This window comes from Mirounga angustirostris, unplaced genomic scaffold, assembly GCF_029215605.1.
Source record: "Mirounga angustirostris isolate CCGP_5_RB_7025 unplaced genomic scaffold, mMirAng1.0.hap1 SCAF_14, whole genome shotgun sequence".
Lineage (NCBI taxonomy): Eukaryota > Metazoa > Chordata > Mammalia > Carnivora > Phocidae > Mirounga > Mirounga angustirostris.
The window spans coordinates 90,603,669-90,625,556 of NW_026991722.1; the positions used below are offsets into that span (position 1 = coordinate 90,603,669).

Consider the following 21,888-nt stretch of genomic DNA (forward strand, 5'->3'; position numbering starts at 1 on the left):
GAGGCCATCAAAGACTCAGGCTTTCAGTACCTTTCGAGTTCACCATTTTTAACATATGGCCCTTTGTCCTCAGAGATGACACTGCATAGTTGCAAAATGACTGTCTGTTTTACACAGGAAGGAGTAGGGAAGGGTGGTGTCAGATCTGTCTTTTACTCAGGAAAACAAAACTTTCCTGGAAACCCTCAGCTGCATTCTGCTCTGCCTCATTGTCCAGAGCTGTGTCACTGGCTGCCTTTTGCCACATTACATGAAAAAAAGACCAAAACAAACAAAAAAGCAAACATGTCCAATCCAAGCTTTCTCTCCCAGCTTCCTCTGCAGCAGATGCCTGTGAGGAGGCAGGGGCCTGACAGTGGGTGTTGGGTTAGCCGGTGACCGATGTCTGCCATACTGCTTTAAAATCATCCCCTTATAATCTTTACTTTCTTTGCTCTTGACTGGTAGCAGGGTCTGAAGGAAAGATACTGGACTGGAATTTGGGAGACCTGAGTTTTGGTCCTAGCCCAGACCCTAGCTAATTGTTTGATCTGGGGATAAGTTACGGCTCTGGGCCTGAGTTTCTCAAATTGTAAAATGAGAGAGTAAGAATACTGCTTGTTCTCTAAGCATCTACCAGAATTAGAATTCTGATACTGTGTTGACTTAGAAATTTAGGATTTTTTTTTTTTTGCCCCAAGTTATAATCTCTCTTTTTTTTAAAAAGATTTTATTTATTTATTTGACAGAGAGAGACACAGCGAGAGAGGGAACACAACAGGGGGAGTGGGAGAGGGAGAAGCAGTCTTCCCGCCAAGCAGGAGCCCGATGCGGGGCTCGATCCCAGGACCCTGGGATCATGACCTGAGCTGAAGGCAGATGTTTAACGACTGAGCCACCCAGGCGCCCCTGTAATCTCTTTTTAAATCAAGTGGGTTGTTTGTTACTTTGGGGAAGATTGGACATGTTTGCTTTTTTGTTTGTTTTGGTCTTTTTTTCATGTAATTTATTCCTCAGGTGTAGGAATATTAGAGGAGAATTAATTCATACCAGAAAATGCAGAATGGGCACCTGGGTGGCTCAGTTGGTTAAGCGACGGCCTTCGGCTCAGATCATGATCCCGGAGTCCCGGGATCGATTCCCACTTCGGGCTCCCTGCTCGGCGGGGAGTCTGCTTCTCCCTCTAACCCTACCCCCTCTGGCGCTCTCTCTCTCACTCTCTCTCTCTCTCAAATAAATAAATAAATAAAATCTTAAAAAAAAAAGAAAATGCAGAATAATGCCTTTACGTTCTTGGAGATTGTTTTAACTTTTATAAAATGGCATTGTTTTAGCGTTAGTAAACTGAGCCAAAATGACCATCGAATTAGTAGGGCAAAAATAATGCAGTATATGTCCAATATAAGGTAGTCTTAAATATGAGGTAGTCACCTATTTTCCTGAAGAGAAGATCTGAACAAAGTTTTTTTGGTTAACTTGAGAGGTAGGTAAAGCAGTCAGGTCCTTCTACAGTATTTAATTCATCAAGATTTCTTCCTCATTCTTATCTAATGGCCTTGCTTCCTATTTTTTTTTTTTAATTTTATTTTATTTATTTGACACAGAGAGAGAGAGACAGCTAGAGAGGGAACACAAGCAAGGGGAGTGGGAGAGGGAGAAGCAAGCTCCCAGCCGAGCAGAGAGCCCGATGCGGAGCTCGATCCCAGGACCCTGGGATCATGACCTGAGCCGAAGGCAGACGCTTAACGACTGAGCCACCCAGGTGCCCCCTTCCTATTTTCTTAATAGAAACAACAGAAGAGGGGCATCTGGGTGGCTCAGTTGGTTAAGCATCTGCCTTCTACTCAGGTCATGATCTCAGGGTCCTGGGATGGAGCCCCACATCAGGCTCCCTGTTCAGCGGGGAGTCTGCTTCTCCCTCTCCCTCTGCCCCTGCTCGTGTGCTTTCTCTCTCACTTACTCTGTCTCTCAAATAAATAAATAAAATCTTAAAAAAAAAAAGAAACAGAGGAAACCCGCACAAGCTCCCTCCCTCACATCCACGCACCGCCAACATCTGTCACTGTGCAAGCTGCTTTCTCTACCATTAGGCAGGTGAACTGTCCTTGCTCTCATCTGTGGCAAAATCCTTGGCTTTTGCACTGTTTCCTTTGTGCCTACTCAAGGACATTACTCTAGCAGTTTTTTTCTCTTTTCTGCATCAGTTTTTTGCCGTTTACTGGATCATTTGCACCAGCATATACCCTTATTTCTCTCAATCTGAAAAAAAAAAATCTGACCATACGTCCTCCTGCAGCTAGCACTCCCATCTCTTTGCTCCCCTTTACATCAACTCCCCTGGCCATACTCTATCTCCAACACGTATTGTAGTCTTTCTTAAATCCATCCCACTAGTCTTTAGATTCTACCCTTCCACCAAAATTGTTTTCGTTGAGGTCACTACATCATAATTTTTTGAGGTTAATGTAGCAATTTGTTTTTAAGATTTTTGCTTATATTGTCTGTTTCTCCTGAGCCCCCTTTTTCTCTGTGCTTTTGGTGACTGTCTCATATGGGAACCTTTCCCTGAATGTGAAAAGATCTTTTTATTGTCTGTTCATATTTAAGAGTTAGGCACTAAAATGCTAATTTTGTAAGCTTTTCTATGTATTCACAGGGACTTGTAAATTGAAAACTTTACTTTGTTTTTGAGGCAGAGACCAGACAGTTTCACTGGGGAACCTCCAGCTGTCAGTATCTAAAAGCCTTTTCCCAGGGGGCACCTGGGTGGCTCAGTAGGTTAAGCGTCTGCTTGGGCTCAGTCACGATCCCACAGTGCTGGGATCAAGCCCCACATCAGGCTCCCTGCTCAGCGGGGAGTCTGCTTCTCTCTATCCCTCTGCCGCTCCCCCTGCTTGTGCACTCTCTCTCATATAAATAAAATCTTTAAAAAATAATAATAAAAGCCTTTCCCTTAGGTTGATCAGTTTTCCCCAGAGGAGAACAATCCTCCAAACTCCTTCTAGGGTTGAGCGGCTTGGAGGTGGATGACGGTGGTTATAAGCTTGGCTGTAGGCAGAGGAGAGGGAATGTGGGGGGGTCTCACTGTTGAGTATGTGGATTCTGTTGAAGACCCTCTCCAGAACTCTGCCTGGTATCCTGCAGTCCAGTGGCCCTCTGTTCAGCCTCTCCAGAGAGAAACCTGAGTCTCTGCTTGGGTGAATAACAGGACCTAGGGGCCTAACTGCTGCTTATGCCCAAGCTTGCCAACAATCCTATGTTTTCATCTCCAGCCGGGGCCCCCCTGTTCCTGATGCCTCATGTTCCCCGCCTTTCTGATGTCTGTGCCACCAGCTGGTTGCTCCTTGATTCCCTCAGCACAGGACCTTTAGTTGTTCCTCTGCTTTCTCTGATCTCTTGGTTCTGTTGCTACTCGCCTGCCTGCTCTCTAGCATCTAAAATTTTTTTTTTTTTTAAGATTTTTATTTATTTGACAGAGCACAAGCAGAGGGAACAGCAAGCAGAGAGAGAGGGAGAAGCAGGCTTCCCGCTGAGCAGGGAGCCCAATGTGGGACTCGATCCCAGGACCCTGGGATCACGACCCGAGGTGAAGGCAGCCGCTTAACCGACTGAGCCACTCAGGCGTCCCCTTAGCATCTAAAATTTGTTGACATCTCTTGTCTACCATCATTGCTCCTATTCTCTGTCTTTATGGGCATACACCTTTCGAAATATCTATGCTGTTATTTTAGTGGGGTTTGGGGAAGAGAAGGAGGTAGATGGACAGTAGTAGATGGGAGAAGGAAGTACATATGCAAATGCAAGTGGTTCTTTTCCATTACAATTTTTTTTTTTTTAAGATTTTATTTATTTATTTGAGAGAGAGAGAACACATTAGAGGGGATAGGGTCAGAGGACAAAGCAGACTCCCTGCCGAGCAGGGAGCCTGATGCGGGACTCGATCCAGGGACTCCAGGATCATGACCTGAGCTGAAGGCAGTCGCTTAACCAACTGAGCCACCCAGGCGCCCTAAAGATTTTATTTATTCATTTGAGATACAGAGATAGAGAGAGAGAGAGATCACGAGCAGGGAGAGAGGCAGAGGGAGAGGGAGAAGCAGGCTCCCTGCTGAGCTAGGAGCCTGATGTGGGGCTCGATCCCAGGACTCTGGGATCATGACCCGAGCTGAAGGCAGACACTTAACCATCTGAGCCACCCAGGCGCCCCAAATTTCTTTTTTTTTTTTTTTGAGATTTTATTTATTTGACAGAGAGACAGAGGGAGAGAGGGAACACAAGCAGGGGGAGTGGGAGAGGGAGAAGCAGGCTTCCCGTGGAGCAGGGAGCCCTATGCGGGGCTTGATCCCAGAACCCTGGAATCATGACCTGAGCCAAAGGCAGCAGCTTAACGACTGAGCCACCCAGGCGCCCCTTTTCTATTAAAATTTTTAAAAAATCATGAGCAAAGTTGTTTAAAAAATTTTTCAAGCTATAGACACGTGTAATAGGAAACAGCAGTCTCCTATAATCTCTCCCTGAAAGATAACCACTGGTAATAGTTTGGTATACTGGAAACCTTTTCAGGCTTTTAATATGTATAATATAATCATTTATATATGTACACACAGTGCATGCATATACACGTAGATAAGTTTTTATGTATGTATACAAATATGTGTTCATATATTACATATGTAAATATATTTAAATTGGGTATGTATTATGTTAATTCCAACATATGGGTACTGGAAATACAAAAAAATTAATATTTAAAAATGGTGTCATACATACTATTAGGTAGCTTTATCTTTTCACCTAACACCTTCTCTGGAACATCTCTCCATTTCAGTATCACTTAGCTCTACTTCATAGAAAATGACTAGGTGGCATTGATTGAATTTAACCTATCCCCTTTTGAGGGGCATTTGTTGTAATTTTCTCTCTTTTTTTTATTATGAACAATAGTGAAGTGAATTTCCTCATGTATATTTTTGCTAGCTAGTCTTTTAGAAACCATGAGTGCTGAGGAGGAAGAACATGTTAGTAACCTGCAGAACCATGAATAGAAATTCAAAGTGACTGGCAGGCACAGAGTTCTTGAGTTATCAGTCACCTCGAACAGTGCCTGTTCGCATCAACACAATCTGCCATTGCTCTTATCTTCTTTATATCGCCTTTGGCCCCTCTTTATTTCCTCTACCTCCCTTTGGCTGTTTTTATAACTCCTCTGGCCAGATTTCAGTTAAACTAATATGCTCTGTTCCTGTAAGTACTAGGAATACCATTAGGCATTTGCTTATAATTTTTAATCTCCTGTATATGTAAATGGGAAGTGTAGCTACCACTTTTTACTAATCAAAAATATTTTTAGTCTGATGAAGGGAAAAAAAAACTGGATAATAATTCTCAACTCACTTGTGGTATTTGGAAAGTCAGATTTTTATTTTACTTTAACCTCTTTAATTGGTAAGATCTATTATATAACATTTTTTAGCTTTCTTTCTAATTTAAGTCGTTCTGATCTGAAAAATATCTGTTTTTATTCTATTCTGGTGTTGTCAAATAATGAGCCATGGGGGTGCCTGGGTGGCTCAGTCGTTAAGTGTCTGCCTTTGGCTTGGGTCATGATCCCAGGGTCCTGGGATTGAGGGATCGAGCCCGGCATTGGTCTCCCTGCTCCGCAGGAAGCCTGCTTCTCCCTACCCCCCTGCTTGTGTTCCCTCTCTTGCTGTGTCTCTCTGTGTCAAATAAATAAAATCTTAAAAAAAAATATATATAGGGTGCCTGGGTGGCTCAGTTGGTTAAGCGACTGCCTTTGGCTCAGGTCATGATCCTGGAGTCCCGGGATCGAGTCCCGCATTGGGCTCCCTGCTCGGCGGGGAGTCTGCTTCTCCCTCTGACCCTCCTCCCTCTCATTCTCTCTGTCTCAAATAAATAAATAAAATCTTTAAAAAATATATATATATATAATGAGCCACGCTTTTCTATGAGAAAGTAAAGGCAATATGAAACTAATTTGGAAATAAATATCAGCTCCCACATCATCATGGATCTCTCTGATTTTTGTTCATTGCTGAAGGTTTTACTATGAGCAAAGAATACTTCGGAAGGTCTTTGAAGAATGGAAAGAAGAGTGGTGGGTTTTCCAGCGAGAGTGGAAACTCTGTGTTCGAGCAGACTGTCACTACAGGTCAGGTTTCATGTTATATTACTTTAATTTTACTGATACACATTATTAAATAGTTACTTGTTAGCACGTTTCTAGTCAAAAGGAGAAAGTATTTTTGTTGTTTGTTTGTTTTCCAAAGATTCACTTATTTATTTCAGGGAGAGAGAAAAAGTGTGAGCAGGGGGAGGGGCAGAGAGAGAGGGAGAGAATCTCAAGCAGACTCCCCACTGATCAGGGAGCCTGACATGCGGCCCCATCCAATTACCCTGAGATCATGACCTGAGTCAAAGTCAGGAGTTGGACACTCAACAGATTGAGCCACCCAGGCACCCCAAAAGAAAAAAGTTTTTTGCCTCCAGTTTTATTGAGATATAATTGACATATATCACTGTATGGGTCTTAGATGTACAGCATAAAGGTTTGACTTGTGAAATGATTACCACAGTAAGTTTAGTTAACGTCCATCATCTCCTACAGATACAATAAAAAGAAATGGGAAAAAAAGAAAAAAGCTGGGTGGCTCAGTTGGTTAAGCTCAGGTCATGATCTCAGGGTCCTGGGATCTGACCCACATTGGGCTCTCTGCTCAACAGGGAGTCTGTCCCTCTCCTTCTGCCCCTCCCCGCACTCATGTTCTCTTTGTCTTTCTCTGAAATAAATAAAATAAAAAAAAAACACCACTTTTTTTTTTTAGATATAATGGAAAGTCTTAGGATTTATTCTCTTAACAACTTTCATACATATCATACAGTAGTGGTAACTATAGGCATCATGTTGTACATTTCATCTCCAGTACTTCTCTATCTTATAATTAGAAGTTTGTACCTTTTGACCACTTTCCTCCAGTTCTCTCTCCCACCCCTGCCTCCGGTAAACACAAATCTGATCCTTTTCTATGAGTTTTTTGTGTTTGCTCTTAGATTCCACGTATGAGTGAGATCATACAGTATTTGTCTTTGTCTGACTTAATCACTCAGTATAATGCCTTCAAGGTTCATCCATGCTGCCACAAATGGCAGGATTTCTTTGCTTTTTATCCCATTGTTTGTATCTGCCACAGCGTTATCCATTCACCCATCTGTGGACACTTAGGTTGTTTCCATGTCTTGGCTGTTGTAAATAGTGCTGCTGGGAACATAGGGGTACAAATATCTTTTCGAGTTAGTGTTTTCATTTACATTGGATATATTCCCAGAAGTGAAATTGCCGGATCATATGGTAGTTTTACTTTTAAATTTTTTGTGGATCCTCCATACTGTTTTCCATAATAGCTGTAGCAATTTACAGTCCCATCAACAGTGCACAAGGGTCCCTTTCTCTACATTCACGCCGGCATTTGATATCTCTTATCTTTTTGATGATGGTCGTGCTAACAGGTGTGAGGTGATAGCTCCTTGTGGTTTTGATTTGCACTAATGACTAGTGATGTTGAGCATCTTTTCATGAACCTGTTGGCCTTTCATATATTTTCTTTGGAAAAATGTCTGTTCAGTTTCTTTGCCTATTTTTTAATTGAATTATTTGGGGGTTTTATTATTTTTTTTGCCATCGAGTGGTATGAGTTCTTTATATATTTTGGATATTAACCCTTTATCAAATATATGGTTTGCAGATATTTTTTTCCCATTCCATAGGTTATCTTTTTCACTTTGTTGATTGTTTCTTTTGCTGTGCAGAAGTGTTTTGGTTTGGTGTAGTCCCATTTGTTTATGTTATATTTCGTTGCTTGTGCTTTAAGTGTCATTTCAAAAAAAACATTGCTAAGACCCATATGAAGGAGCTCTTTTCCTGTTTTTTCTTTTAGGAGTTTCATGGTTTCAGGTCTTATATTTAAGTTTTTAATCCACTGTGAGTTAATTTTTGTGAGTGGTTTAAGATGGGGTCTAGTATCATTCTTTTACACGTGAATATTGAATTTTCCCAGCACCATTTTTCAAGGAGATTGTCATTTCTCCATTGAGTAGTCTTGGCTCCTTTGTCAGATATTAGTTGACCATATATACTTGGGTTTGTTCCTGTCCATTGGTGTGTTTTTTCTTTTCTTTTCTTTTTTTTTTTTATAAAGTAAGATTTTTCTTTTTTTTTTTTTTTAAGATTTTATTTTGTTATTTGTCAGAGAGAGAATGAGAGAGCAGCAGGCAGAGGGAGAAGCAGGCTCCCCGCTGAGCAGGGAGCCCGATGCAGGACTCAATCCCAGAACCCTGGGATCACGACCTGAGCTGAAAGGAGACACTTAACTGATTGAGCCACCCAGACGTCCCTCACTGGTGTGTTTTTATGCCAGTACCATACTGTTTTGATTAATACAGCTTTAATGAGGAGGTGTGATGCCTCCTGCTTTGTTCTTCTTTCTCAGAATTGCTTTGGATATTTTGGGTCTTTTGTGGGTCCATGGAAATTTTAGGATTGTTCTACTTCTGTAGAAAATGCCATTGGAATCTTGATAGGGCTTACATTGAATCTGTAGATGGATTTTGGTAGTATTGTTTTAATATTTTAGTGATATTAACTAATATTTAATTATGTAATTAAATTACCTAATTTAGTAACGTTTTAATAATATTAATTTTCCAATCCATGAATGTGGGATACCTTTCCATTTATTTGTGTCTTTGATTTCTTTTGCCAGTGTTGTGTAGTTTTCAGAATAGAGATCTTTCACCTCCTTGGTTAAATTTATTATAGAATATTTTATTGTTTTTGATGCTATTGTAAATGGAATTGATTTGTTTTTCAGATAGTTCACTGTTCGTGTATGGAAATGCTACTGATTTCTGTGTGTTGATTTTGTATCCTGCAAAGTTGACTGAATTTTTTATTAAATATAATAGTTTTGGGGCTGAGTCTGTAGGATTTTCTATATATAAAATCATGTCACTTACAAATAGAGACAATTTCACTTCTTCCTTTCCCATTCTGATGCCTTTTGTTTGTTTTTCTTGCCTGATTGTTTTGACTAGGACTTCCAGTATTATGTTGAATAGGAGTGGTAAGAGTGGACACTTTTGTCTTGTTCCTGATCTTAGAGGAAAAGCTCTCAGCCTTTCTTCTTTGAGTATGATGTTAGCCGTGGGCTTGTCATATATGGCCTTTATTATATTGAGATATGTTTGGTCTATCCGTAATTTGTTAAATGTCTTTATAATGAGTGATTGTTGAGTTTTGTCAAATGCTTTTTCTGTATCTTTTGAGGTGACCCTGTGATTCTTTTCTTTCATTCTGTTAATGTGATGGATCGCATTGATTTGGAGAAGGGTTTTGAATCCTATTCTGTTTTTCTTCAAATTCTTTTTAGAATAAGTAAGATCAAAGTCCTAAAATAAACCCAAGCACATGTGCATGTGGGCACACACACATAGACACCTCTTTAGTAACCATTATGTGTTGGTCATATTAATGGTTTGAATAGGGTTTTCTCACTGACTCTCACTTCTGTATAATTTCTAATTCTGAGAGTGTTCTGTTTTTTTTTTTAATAGTTAAGGATACTGATTTATTTAAAACATAACATGTTTCTGCTTCATAACAACATCTGTATTATTTTACATTTTTATTGGCAACTTTCACTGTACCCTGGTGATTTCTAAAAATCCTCATACTTCCCTGCTGGTCAAAGTTTCCAAAAAATAATAAACAAGTGATTATTAACTATGATCTTTTTATTCCATGACTGTATATATTCTGTAAGAAGAGTGTTCTGTTTTTTTAAAATAATAAGTTGTTTTAATTTTTATTGATTATAGGAGAAAATATATGCCCAGTATGGGACATTAAGAAAATAGAAATAGAGAAAAAACTAAATCCTGACATTAGTACTCCCAGGGATAAGTAGAGGAAAAAGTAAAAATTGGAATTATATCAAATCCACATTTTATACCTTTTTTATACAATAAAAAGTATCTTACACAGTGTGTCTTTTAAAAATAGCATTTACTGGGGCGCCTGGGTGGCTCAGTTGGTTAAGCGACTGCCTTCAGCTCAGGTCATGATCCTGGAGTCCCTGGATCGAGTCCCGTATTGGGCTCCCTGCTCGGCAGGGAGCCTGCTTCTGCCTCTGACCTTCCTCCTTCTCATGCTCTCTGTCTCTCATTCTCTCTCTCTCAAATAAATAAATAAAATCTTTAAAAAAAAAAAAATAAAAAATAATAAAAATAGCATTTACTCTCATAATCACTTCTTTATTTAGGTTCTTTGGGTCAGGGTTTCTGATTTGTGGATATTTCAGATAAGATAAAGACAATGTTGAATCATTCTAATAAGCTTGTAGAGTATGAAATCAAGTCTTAGGAAATAGGATAGTGAAAATACGGAGGGACTGACAGTCTTAATGTGTATAGTGTATGTATTGAGAAGGAAAAGACAAAGGAAAGGTGTCATTGACCATGTTTAGTGAAAAGGAGAGGTAATGTTTTACATAATGTGGATGATTAAAGTGATAAAGATATGACTGTCACTCTAAATGTCACAGCTTTGTGAATGCTGAAGGTGAAGTTATTCTCAGGTAATTCAAGCCTGTTTTTCCTTAATGATACTGTAAAGTGAGGAGAATGCCTCTCCATCAAGGAGAATAGATTTCACTGTGACTATGTGAAATAAGATTTTAGCTTAAGATATAGATATGACTTTTTTGTATCAGAAGCATCCATGTTAATTTCTGAGTACAGAAGGGACTGGTTATATTGAATTAGGAGTTTTTTTGGTTTAAAGAAATGCCATTTGGGGCACCTGACTGGCTCAGTCTGTGGAGCATGTGATTCGATCTCTGGTTTGTGAGTTCAAGCCCCATGTTGGGTGTAGAGATTATAAATAAATAAACTTTATTTATTTTTAAAGATTTTATTTATTTGACAGAGAGAGAGAGAGATCACAAGTAGGCAGACAGTCAGGCAGAGGGAGAGGGAGAAGCAGGCTCCCCGCTGAACATGGAGTCCAATGTGGGGCTCGGTCCCAGGACACTGGGATCATGACCTGAGCCGAAGGCAGACGCTTAACCGACTGAGCTACCCAGGCGCCCCAATAAATAAATAAACTTTAAAAAATAAAGAAAGTAGGAGCACCTGGGTGTCTCAGTCGGTTAAGCGTCTGCCTTCGGCTTAGGTCATGATCCTGGGGTCCTGGGTTCGAGCCCCACATCGGGCTCTCTGCTCAAGTGGGGAGCCTGCTTCTCCCTCTCCCTCTACTTGCCACTCCCCCTGCTTGTGAGCTCGCTCTCTCTTGCTCTCTCTCTCTCTTGCTCTGTCAAATAAGTAAATCTTAAAAAAAAGGAAAGAAAGAAATGCCATTTGCCTTTTTTTTTTTTTTTGCCTCCTCAGATATTACTTATACAACCTGATGTTCCAGACCTGGAGGACCTATGTGCATCAGCAGCAGGAGAAGAGGACCAAGTACATTAGAGCCGAGAATCATGGTGAGACAAGGAAATACATGTCTAAAGAAAATACCTTCATTTATTTGATTTTCTTTAATGAAGACTTAATTTTTTGAGAGCAGTTTTCGTTAGGTTCATAGCACAAAATTAAGGGGCAAATACATATATATGTATATATACTCCTCTTCCCCCACGCATGAGTAGTCTCTCCCACTATCAACATCACTCACCAGAGTGGTACATCTGTTACAGTGAACCCCCATCAACACATAATCACTCAAAGTCCATAGTTTACACTAGGGTTCACTCTCAGTGTTGTACCTTCTATGGACATGTACCCATTATGGTATCATACAGAGTATTTTCACTGCTCTAAAAATCTGTGCTCTCTCTCTTTATTTAGCTCATATCATCCCCCTGGCAACTTTTGTTTTGTTTTGTTTTAAAGATTTATTTATTTGAGAGAGAGAGAGAGAGCATGAGTGGGAGGGGCAGAAGGAGAGGGAGAGAGAATCTCAAGCCGACTCTGTGCAGAGCATGGAGCCCAACGCAGGGCTCGATCCCATGACCCCAAGATCATGGCCTGAGCAGAAACCAAGAGTTGGATGTTCAACCGACTGCACCACCTGGGTGCCCATCCAGACACCCATCTACCCCCACTCCCAGCAACTTTTTACTGTCTTCATAGTTGTTCCTTTTCCAGAATGTCATGTAATTGAAATCATATAGTATATAGCCCTTTCAGATTGGCTTCTTTTACTTAGTAATATGCAGTTAAGGTCCCTCCATATCTTTTATGGTTTGATAGCTCATTTCTTTTTTTTTTTTAATGTTATGTTAGTCACCATACATTACATCATTAGTTTTTTGTTTTTTTTAAAGATTTTATTTATTTATTTGACAGAGAGAGACACAGCGAGAGAAGGAACACAAGCAGGGGGAGTGGGAGAGGGGAAAGCAGGCTTCCCGCGGAGCAGGGAGCCTGATGCGGGGCTCGATCCCAGGACCCTGGGATCATGACTGAGCTGAAGGCAGACGCTTAACGACTGAGCCACCCAGGTGCCCCACATCATTAGTTTTTCATGTAGTATTCCATGATTCATTGTTTGCGTATAACGCCCAGTGCTCCATTCAATACATGCCCTCCTTAATACCCATCACTGGGCTAACCCATCCCCCCACCCCCCGCCCCTCTAAAACCCTCAGTTTCTTTCTCAGAGTCCATAGTCTCTCATGGTTCGTCTTCCCCTCCCATTCCCCCCCTTCATTTTTCCCTTCCTACTATCTTTTTTTTTTTTTTTTTTAACATATAATGTATTATTTGTTTCAGAGGTACAGGTCTGTGATTCATTAGTCTTACACAATTCACAGCGTTCACCATAGCACATACCCTCCCCAATGTCCATCACCCAGCCATCCCATCCCTCCCACCCCCCACCATTCCAGCAACCCTCAGTTTGTTTCCTGAGATTAAGAGTTCCTCATATCAGTGAGATCATATGATACTTGTCTTTCTCTGATTGACTTATTTCGCTTAGCATAATACCCTCTAGTTCCATCCATGTTGTGCAAATGGCAAGATTTCGGGTTTTTTATGGCTGCATAATATTCCATTGTGTGTGTGTGTGTGTGTGTGTGTGTGTGTGTGTGTATGGCACATCTTCTTTATCCATTCATCTGTTGATGGACATATTGGCTCTTTCCATAGTTTGGCGATAGCTCATTTCTTTTTAGTGCTGAATAACATTCCATTGTCTGGATGTACCACAATTTATTTATCCATTTCTAAGAAGGACATCTTGGTTGCTTCGAAATTTTGGCAGTTAGGAATAAAACTGCTATAAATTTTCATGTGCAGGTTTTTGTATGGACCTAAGTTTTCAGCTCCTTTGGATAAATACCAAGGATTGCAATTGCTGGATCATATGATAAGACTATGTTTTGTAAGAAACTGCCAAACTGTCTTCCAGAGTGACTGTACTACTGTGCATTTCCACTAGCAATGAATGAGAGTGTCTGTTGCTCCACATCCTTACCAGCATTTGGTGTTGACAGCGTTCTGGATTTTGGTCATTCTAATAGGTGTGTAGTGGTATCTTGTTGTTTTAATTTGTATTCTCTGGTGACATATGATGTGGAACGTCTTTTCATATGTTTATTTGCCATCTGTATACTTTTGCTGAGGTGTTTTTTGTCCATTTTTTTAATTGGATTGTTTTCTTGTTGAGTTTTAAGAATTCTTCGTGTATTTTGGATAACAGTCTTTTATCAAATGTGTCTTTTGCAAATATTTTTTCCCAGTCTGTGGCTTGATTCTCATTCTCTTTACATTTCTTTGGAAAGCAAAAGTTTTTAATTTTAATGAAGTCCAGCTCATCAAATTTTTCTTTCGTGGATCATGCTTTTGGTGTTGTATCATACCCAAGGTCATCTGAGTTTTCACCTATGTTATTTAAGTCAAGGAATTTTATTGTTTTGTGTTTTACATTTAGGTCAGTAGTCCATTATGAGTTAATTTTTATGAAGAATATAAGATCTGTGTCTAGATTCTTTTTTTTTTTTTTGCATGTCTAAGTCCAGTTGTTTCTGCACCATTTGTTGAAAAGACTGTTTTTGCTTCATTGTATTGCCCCTGCTCCTTTGTCAAAGATAAATTGGCTGTATTTACATGGCTCTGTTTCTGGGCCCTCTCTTCTGTTCCATTGATCTATTTGTCAGTTCCTTCGCCAATATAATTTTGTTTTGATTACTGTAGCTTTATAGTAAGTCTTGAACTCCAGTAATGTCATTCCTCCAACCTTGTTCTCCTTTAATATTGTGTTGGCTATTCTAGGTCTTTTGTCTCTTCATGTAAACTTTAGAATCAGTTTGTTGATATCCACAAAATAACCTGCGGGGATTTTGGTTAGGAGTGCTTTGAATCTATAGATCAAGTTGGGAAGAACTGACATTTTTTTTTTTTTTTAAAGATTTTATTTATTTATTTGACAGAGAGAGAGACAGCGAGAGCAGGAACACAAGCAGGGGGAGTGGGAGAGGAAGAAGCAGGCCCCCCGCTGAGCAGGGAGCCCGATGTGGGACTCGATCCCAGGACCCTGGGATCATGACCTGAGCCGAAGGCAGATGCTTAACGACTGAGCCACCCAGGCGCCCAGAACTGACATTTTTAAAAAAAGATTTTATTTACTCATTTGAGAGAGAGACAGAGCACAAGCAGGGGGAGAGGCAGAGGGAGAAGGAGAAGCAGGTTCCCCACTGAGCAGGGAGCCCGACGTGGGGCTCTATCCCAGGACCTGGAGATCATGACCTGAGCCAAAGGCAGACACTTCACTGACTGAGCCACACAGACGCCCCGGAAGAACTGATATTTTGACAATATTGAGTCTCCCTATCCATGAAAATGGAATATCCCTCCATTTATGTAGTTCTTTGATTTTGTTCATTAGAGTTTTGCAGTTTTCCTCATATTGACATTGTATATATTTTGTTAGATTTATATCTGGGTATTTCGTTTTTGGAGGTGCTAATGTAAATGGTATTGTGCTTTCAATTCCAAATTCCATTTGTTCATTGCTGGTATATAGGAAAGCAATTAACTTTTGTATATTAACTTTTCATCTCAACCTTGGTATGGATTGCTTATTAGTTCCAGGAATCTTTTTGTTTGTTTTGTCAGTTCTTTGGGGTTCTCTACACGGACAGTTGTGTCACCTGTGAAAAAAGACAGTTTTACTTCTTTCTTCCCAATCTTTATACCTTTTATTGCTTTTTCTTGTCTTGTTGCATTAGCTAGAACTTCTAATATGATGTTGAAAAGCAGTAGTTGAGGGGCACCTGGGTGGCACAGTCTGTTGAGTGTCCAACTCTTGGTTTCAGCTCAGGTCTGATTTCATGGTTGGTCATGAGATTGAGCCCTGCTTTGGGCTCCTCACTTAGCACAGAATCTGCTTGTGTTTCTCTCTCCTCTCTGACCCTTCCCCCTCCCCGCTCTGTCTCTCTCTAAAATAAGTAAAATAAATCTTCGAAAAGAAAAGGAGTAGTTGAGAGGGGTCGTTTCTGCCTTGTATCTGATCTTAGTGGGAAAATTTTGAGTTTCTTACCATTAAGTATGATAAAGGCTTTTTGTAGATATTCTTTATCAGGTTGAGGAAGGCCCCTCTCTTTTTCCTAGTTTCCTGAGAGCCCACATTTACTTTTACAGAAGCTCTTGGGAAGACAAGCATATTATCTCTGAGAGAAAATAACACCAGGTCAAAGGGAACATTTGTTTGATCCCCTTTCCTATTATCCAGAATCTTTTTTTTTTTGGAGGGGAGAGGGAGAAGCAGGCTTCCCGCGGAGCAAGGAGCCCGATGCGGGGCTCAATTCCAGGACCCCAGGATCATGACTCGAGCCGAAGGCAGCTGCTCAACCAACTGAGCCACCCAGGCGCCCCCCTATTATCCAGAATCTTCATCTCTGAGCAAGAACTCCTGTATCTCCTGGATAGTCATATCCCTATGGTTTTTTCCATATGGCACTTACAACTCATTTAAGCATGATTTCTGTGAACTGGCTATTCGTGCCCTCCTACAGCACCTGGGGTGGCTGTCTGTTTAGCTGTCATGTGTCAAGTTGCAGTGCTCACTTCTGGTCTTCTTTTTTTTTTTTTTTTTTTAGTTTTATTTATTTATTTGACAGAGAGAGACACAGCGAGAGAGGGAACACAAGCAGGGGGAGTGGGAGAGGGAGAAGCAGGCTTCCCGCAGAGCAGGGAGCCCGATGCGGAGCTCGATCCCAGGACCCTGGGATCATGACCTGAGCCAAAGGCAGATGCTTAATGACTGAGCCACCCAGGCGCCTCCACTTCTGGTCTTCTGTGTCCAGGTTGCCCCTTCGTGATCTTGTGGCCAGTTTAGCTCTGGTCAGTATCTGGTTCCTCTTTGAGTTGAGTCCAGAAACCCATATTGGGAGTCTAAGAGAAAAAGGCACTGAGTTTCAAAATGATAGTGCAGTCTGCATTAGCAGCTGCCTCATACCCATTTCATGTGAATGCCTTGCAGGCGCCTCAAACTCAGCAATTTACAAATACAACTTGTCAACTTCCCCACATTTAGACCTGCATTTCCTCCTACTTTTCCTAGCTAAGTGAGAAGCCTTACTAAAGCATGGCCTATCCATTTCTCATGCCTCACATCAGTCATTTATCTATGCTCATAATATGGCTCTCCAACATGTCCCTTGCCCTCATCTTTTCTTTGCTACTGCCCGATTAATCCTCATCTTTTCCCCAGAGTTTTATAAGTTCCTCTCTCATCTCCCTGCATTTATTTTCTCCCCCTTCTCATTGTCCCACATAGCTATAATAGTGTTAAGACATAGGTGAGATCATGTCACTCCTGTGCATACAAATGCATTTGGCTCCTCTTTGCTAATAAAGTCAACACTCCTTGGTATAGCATACAGGGTCTTCACCCTTTCTCTTCTTTACCTTCCATACACCCTATGCCCTTGCCACGCTGGATGTGCACTTCCATATCTTTCCATGTTTGCCCCTGCAGTTCCTCCAGCAGGCCCATTTCAAATATCATCTTCCCTATGTTATGTTCCCTTCTCTCCCCCAGCACAGTGGATTCTTCCTCCCCTTGTCTGTTTTCCCAGAATGTAAGAAGCTGAAGCCTCTTAGTTACAGCACCAGGTGCATTGTTTCAGTATTGAGCTGGTAAGCTGCTTATGTTTTTGTTTCCTTTTTAATTTATACAAAGGAGGAATCACTCTTTTGGTGTATAGTTCTTTGAGTTTTGAGGAATGCATAGTTGTGTAACCACCACCACAATCAGGAGACAGAAAGTTCCATCACTCCTGACCTTGTGCTAACCCTCTGTAGCACCTTCCCTCCACGCTTGATACCTGGCAACCATGAACCAGTTCTTAATCACCATAGACTTTCCTTTTCTAGAACGGCATATAAGGGGAAGCATACAGTAGGTAGCATTTTGACACTGCCTTCTTTCACTTAGCATAATGCATTTGAGATTCATCCAAGTTGTTGCATGTATCAGTAGTTCGTTCCTTTATATTGCTGAGTAGTATTCTGTATACTGCATAGTAGGAGTGTATGAAAGTTTATCCATTCACTGATTGAAGGACATCTGCGTTGTTTGCAATTTTAGACAGCTATGAATAATAAATCATAAACATTTGTGTATAGTTTTCCATATGAATACTTCTCTTGGGTAGATTATCTAGGCATAATTTTCTGGTGTGATTAGGTGTAGGATTGCTGGGATCTTACAATATGTTTATATTTAACTTTGTAAGAAACTGCCAAACTGTTTCCCAAAATGACTGTACCACTTTGCATTCCTACCAGCAATTTATGAGAGTTCTACTTGTTTTTCATCTTACTAGCACTTGGTATTGTCATTTAAAATAAAATTTTAACTATACAGATAGGTGTGTGGAAGTATGTCATTAAGGTTGGAATTTGTATTTATGTAATGGTTAATGATGTTGAGTATCTTTTCCTATGCTTACTTGCTATTTATATCTCTCTTTTTGGTGAAGAGTCTGTTCAAGATCTTTTGTCCTTTTAAATTGGTTGTGTTCTTGTTGAGTTTTGTTAAAAAATATATTCTGGTTACAAGTCTTTTGTGAAAAGCATGATTGGCAGGTACTTTCTCCCAGAATGTGGCTTGTCTTTTCATTCTTTTTTTTTTTTCCTTGTCTTTTCATTTTCTTAACTGTGTCTTTGCAGAGCAAAAATTTTTAGTTTTGAAAAAGTCCAATTTATTATTTTTTTGTTTTATGGATTATGTTTTTGATACTGTATCTAGGAACTCCACCTACTTCAATGTCACAAAGATTTTCTCCAGTGTTTTTTTCTAAAAGTTCTATGGTTTTACATATGGATCTTGTATATCCTGCAACCTTGCTAAGTTTGATTGGTTATAGGACCTTTTTTGTAGATTCCAAGGGATTTTTCTATGCAGATAGTTAAGTCATATGTGAACAGAGACTTTTTTTTTTTTTTTTTAAGATTTTATTTATTTGACAGAGAGAGACACAGCGAGAGAGGGAACACAAGCAGGGGGAGTGGGAGAGGGAGAAGCAGGCTTCCCGTGGAGCAGGGAGTCCGATGCGGGGCTTGATCCCAGGATCCTGGAGATCATGACCTGAGCCGAAGGCAGACGCTTAATGACTGAGCCACCCAGGTGCCCTGAACAGAGACATTTTTATCCCTTCCTTTCCAGATTATTTTTATTACACTGTCTAGAGCTTCCAGAAAGATATGGAATAGGAGTGGTCAGAGTGGACATCATTGCCTTGTTCCTGATCTTAAGGGAAAAGCATTCAGTGTTTAATCATTAAATATGATGTTAGCTGTAGGTTTTTTGTAGATGTCCTTTGTCAGGTTAAGGAAGTTCTATTCCTAGTTTTCTGAGCATTTTTATCAGTAAGAGGCATTAAATTTTGTCAGATGATTTTTCTGTATCTATTGAGATGATTCACTGCTTTTCCTTTTTAGTCCATTAATATGGTGAAACAGAGCAATTTTCAAATTTTGAACCAGCCTTACATTCCTCAGATTAATGCCATTCTTTATCTATTGCTGGGTTCAATTTGCTAATTTTTTTGTTGAGGATTTTTACCTCTGTGTTCATGAGGATATTGGCCTGTACTTTTCTTTTGTTATGATGTCCTTGTCTGGTTTTGGTTCGGGGTCGTACTGGCTTCATAGAATGAGTTGGGAGTGTTACATCGTCTTCTATTTTCTAAAAAGGATTTGTAGAATTCGTATTATTTCTTCCTTAAATATTTGGTAAAATTCTCCAGTGAACTCATCTGGGCCTGGAGTTTTCTTTGTTAAAGAAGTTTGAACTTTGAATTCAAGTTTTTAAGTAGATGTGAGACTATTTAGGTTACCTCTTCCTTCTTGAATGAGTTTTGGTAATTTGTTTTTCAAGAAATTGGTCCATTGTAAATATGTTGTTTAATTTATGGTATAGAGTCATTTGAAGTATTCCATTTTAATGTTAATGTCTGCAGGGTCTGTAGTGGTAGCTCCTCCCATTCTAATATTGATCATTTATGTCTTTAGCCTTCTATTTTTGGTAAGTGTGGATAGAGCTTTATTAGTTTTATCCTTCTTTTCAAATAACCAGCTTCTGCATTCATTCTCTGTTGTTCTTCTGTTTTCAAGTTCCTTGATTTCTGTTCCTGTTTTTATATTCTCTCACTTCTGCAAGGTTTGATTTTAATTTGGTTTTTTCTTTTCTAGTGTCTTAAGAGGCAAGCTGAGATTATTGATTTGAGACCTTTCCTTTGTTCTAACACAAGCATTTACTGTAATAAAGTTATCTTTAAGCATGGCTTTAACTGCACCCCACAGATTTTAATATTTGCAATTCTGCTTTCATTCAGTAAGAAATGTTTTCTTCCCCTTTTTAAAAATATTTTATTTATTTATTTTCCAGAGAGAGAGAGAGAGTGAGCATGTGAGAGAGCACACAAGCAAGGGGAATGGCAGGCAGAGGGAGAAGCAGACCTCCTGCTGAGTAGGGAGCCTGATGTAGGACTTGATCCCAGCACTCTGGGATCATGACCTGAGCCGAAGTCAGCTGATTAACCGACTGAGCCACCCAGGCGTCCCTGAGAAATATTTTCTAATTTCCATTAAGACTTCTGTTTTGACCCACAGATTATCTAGAAGTGTGTTTAGTCTTATATAGGGGACTTTCTTTCTTTTCTTTTTTTTTTAAGATTTTATTTATTTATTTGACAGAGAGAGACACAGCGAGAGAGGGAACACAAGCAGGGGGAGTGGGAGTGGGAGAGAGAGAAGCAGGCTTCTTGCTGAGCAGGGAGCCCGATGCGGGACTTGATCCCAGAACTCTGGGATCATGACCCAAGCTGAAGGCATCCGCTTAATGACTGAGCCACCCAGGCGCCCCTATTGGGGACTTTCTAATACCTTTCTATATTTATAGAAATAGTTCAAAATATGTTTATTAATTTTCTACTTTACCCCATTAGGAATGAGAGAACAGACTTAGTATGATTTCAGTTCTGTTAAACAATTTGTTAAGGTTTGTTTTATTTTGTTTGTTTTAGAACATTTATCTTGTAAATATTCCATATTTATTTGAGGAATATGCATTCTGCCATCTTATATTATTTGCAGTTATAATAAATACAGCTATATTATGGAGTAGAAAGAAAAGTCACTTGAATTCTTCAGATAAAAAGAATTGTTTTTGGAGGTGCCTGGGTGGCTCAGTCCATTAAGTGTCTCACTCTTGGTTTTGGCTCAGGTTGTGATCTCAGGGTCATGATCTCAGGGTCATGAGAGCATGGAGTCTGCTTAAGACTCCGCCGCCCCCCCCCATGCATGCATTTGTGTGCATGTGCGGGCACTCTCTCTCTCTCAAATAAATTTTTAAAAAGGAAGAGTTCTTCTTGACGTATGACAATTGTCTCAGGCCATGCCTACAGACCTCAGGGAGTGTCTGTTCATTTTTGCACTGTTTTATTAAATTTAATTTTATTTAAATTCAATTAATTAATGCAGTATATTATTAGTTTCAGAGGTAGAGTTCAGTGATTCATCAGTTGTATTTAACACCCAATGTTCATTACATCACATGCCCTCCTTAATGCCCATCACCCAATTATACCATCCCCCTACCCACCTCCCCTCCAGCAACCCTCAGTTTGTTTCCTGTGGTTAAGAGTCTCTTATGGTTTGTCTCCCATTCTGATTTCATCTTGTTTTATTTTTCCCTCCCTTCCTCTGTGCTCTTCTGTTTTGTTTCTTAAATTCCACATATGAGTGAAATCATATGATAAGTCATCTGATTGACTTGTTTCACTTAGCATAATACCCTCTGGTTCCATCTACATCATTGCAAATGGCAAGATTTCATTTTTTTGATGGTTGTGTAATATTTCATTGTATATATATACCACATCTTCTTTAGCCATTCATCTGTCGATGGACATCTGGGCTCTCTCGATAGTTTGGCTTTTGTGGACATTGCTGCTTTAAACATTGGGCTGCAGGTGCCCCTTCAGATCACTACATTTGTATCTTTGGGGTAAATACCTAGTAGTACAATTGCTGGGTCATAGGGTAGCTCTATTTTTAACTTTTTGAGGAACCTCCATACAGTTTTCCAGAGTGGCTGTACCAGCTTGCATTCCCAACAGCTGTATAAGAGGGTTCCCCTTCTTCGGCATCCTTGCCAACATTTGTTCTTTCCTGACTTGTTAATTTTAGCCATTCTGACTGGTGTGAGGTGGTATCTCATTGTGGTTTTGATTTGTATTTCCCTGATACTGAGTGATGTTGAGCATTTTTTCATGTGTTTTCTGGCCATTTGTATGTCTTTGGAGAAATGTCTGTTCATATCTT

The 21,888-nt window shown here is 40.0% G+C and overlaps 1 protein-coding gene across 22 annotated transcripts in view; it reads left to right on the top strand.

The window, feature by feature from the left end:
* The window catches only part of SFI1 (SFI1 centrin binding protein), a 99,462-nt gene that overhangs the window by 26,863 nt on the left and 50,711 nt on the right, over positions 1-21,888 (top strand). For 18 of the 22 annotated variants that reach the window (XM_064578712.1, XM_064578711.1, XM_064578721.1 and 15 more), the window contains 2 exons: positions 6,038-6,148; positions 11,440-11,534. In XM_064578712.1, coding sequence (XP_064434782.1) covers positions 6,038-6,148; positions 11,440-11,534 — 206 coding nt within the window. The remainder of the gene's footprint in view (positions 1-6,037; positions 6,149-11,439; positions 11,535-21,888) is intronic. The other 4 variants (XM_064578720.1, XM_064578723.1, XM_064578727.1 and 1 more) reach the window with 1 other exon arrangement.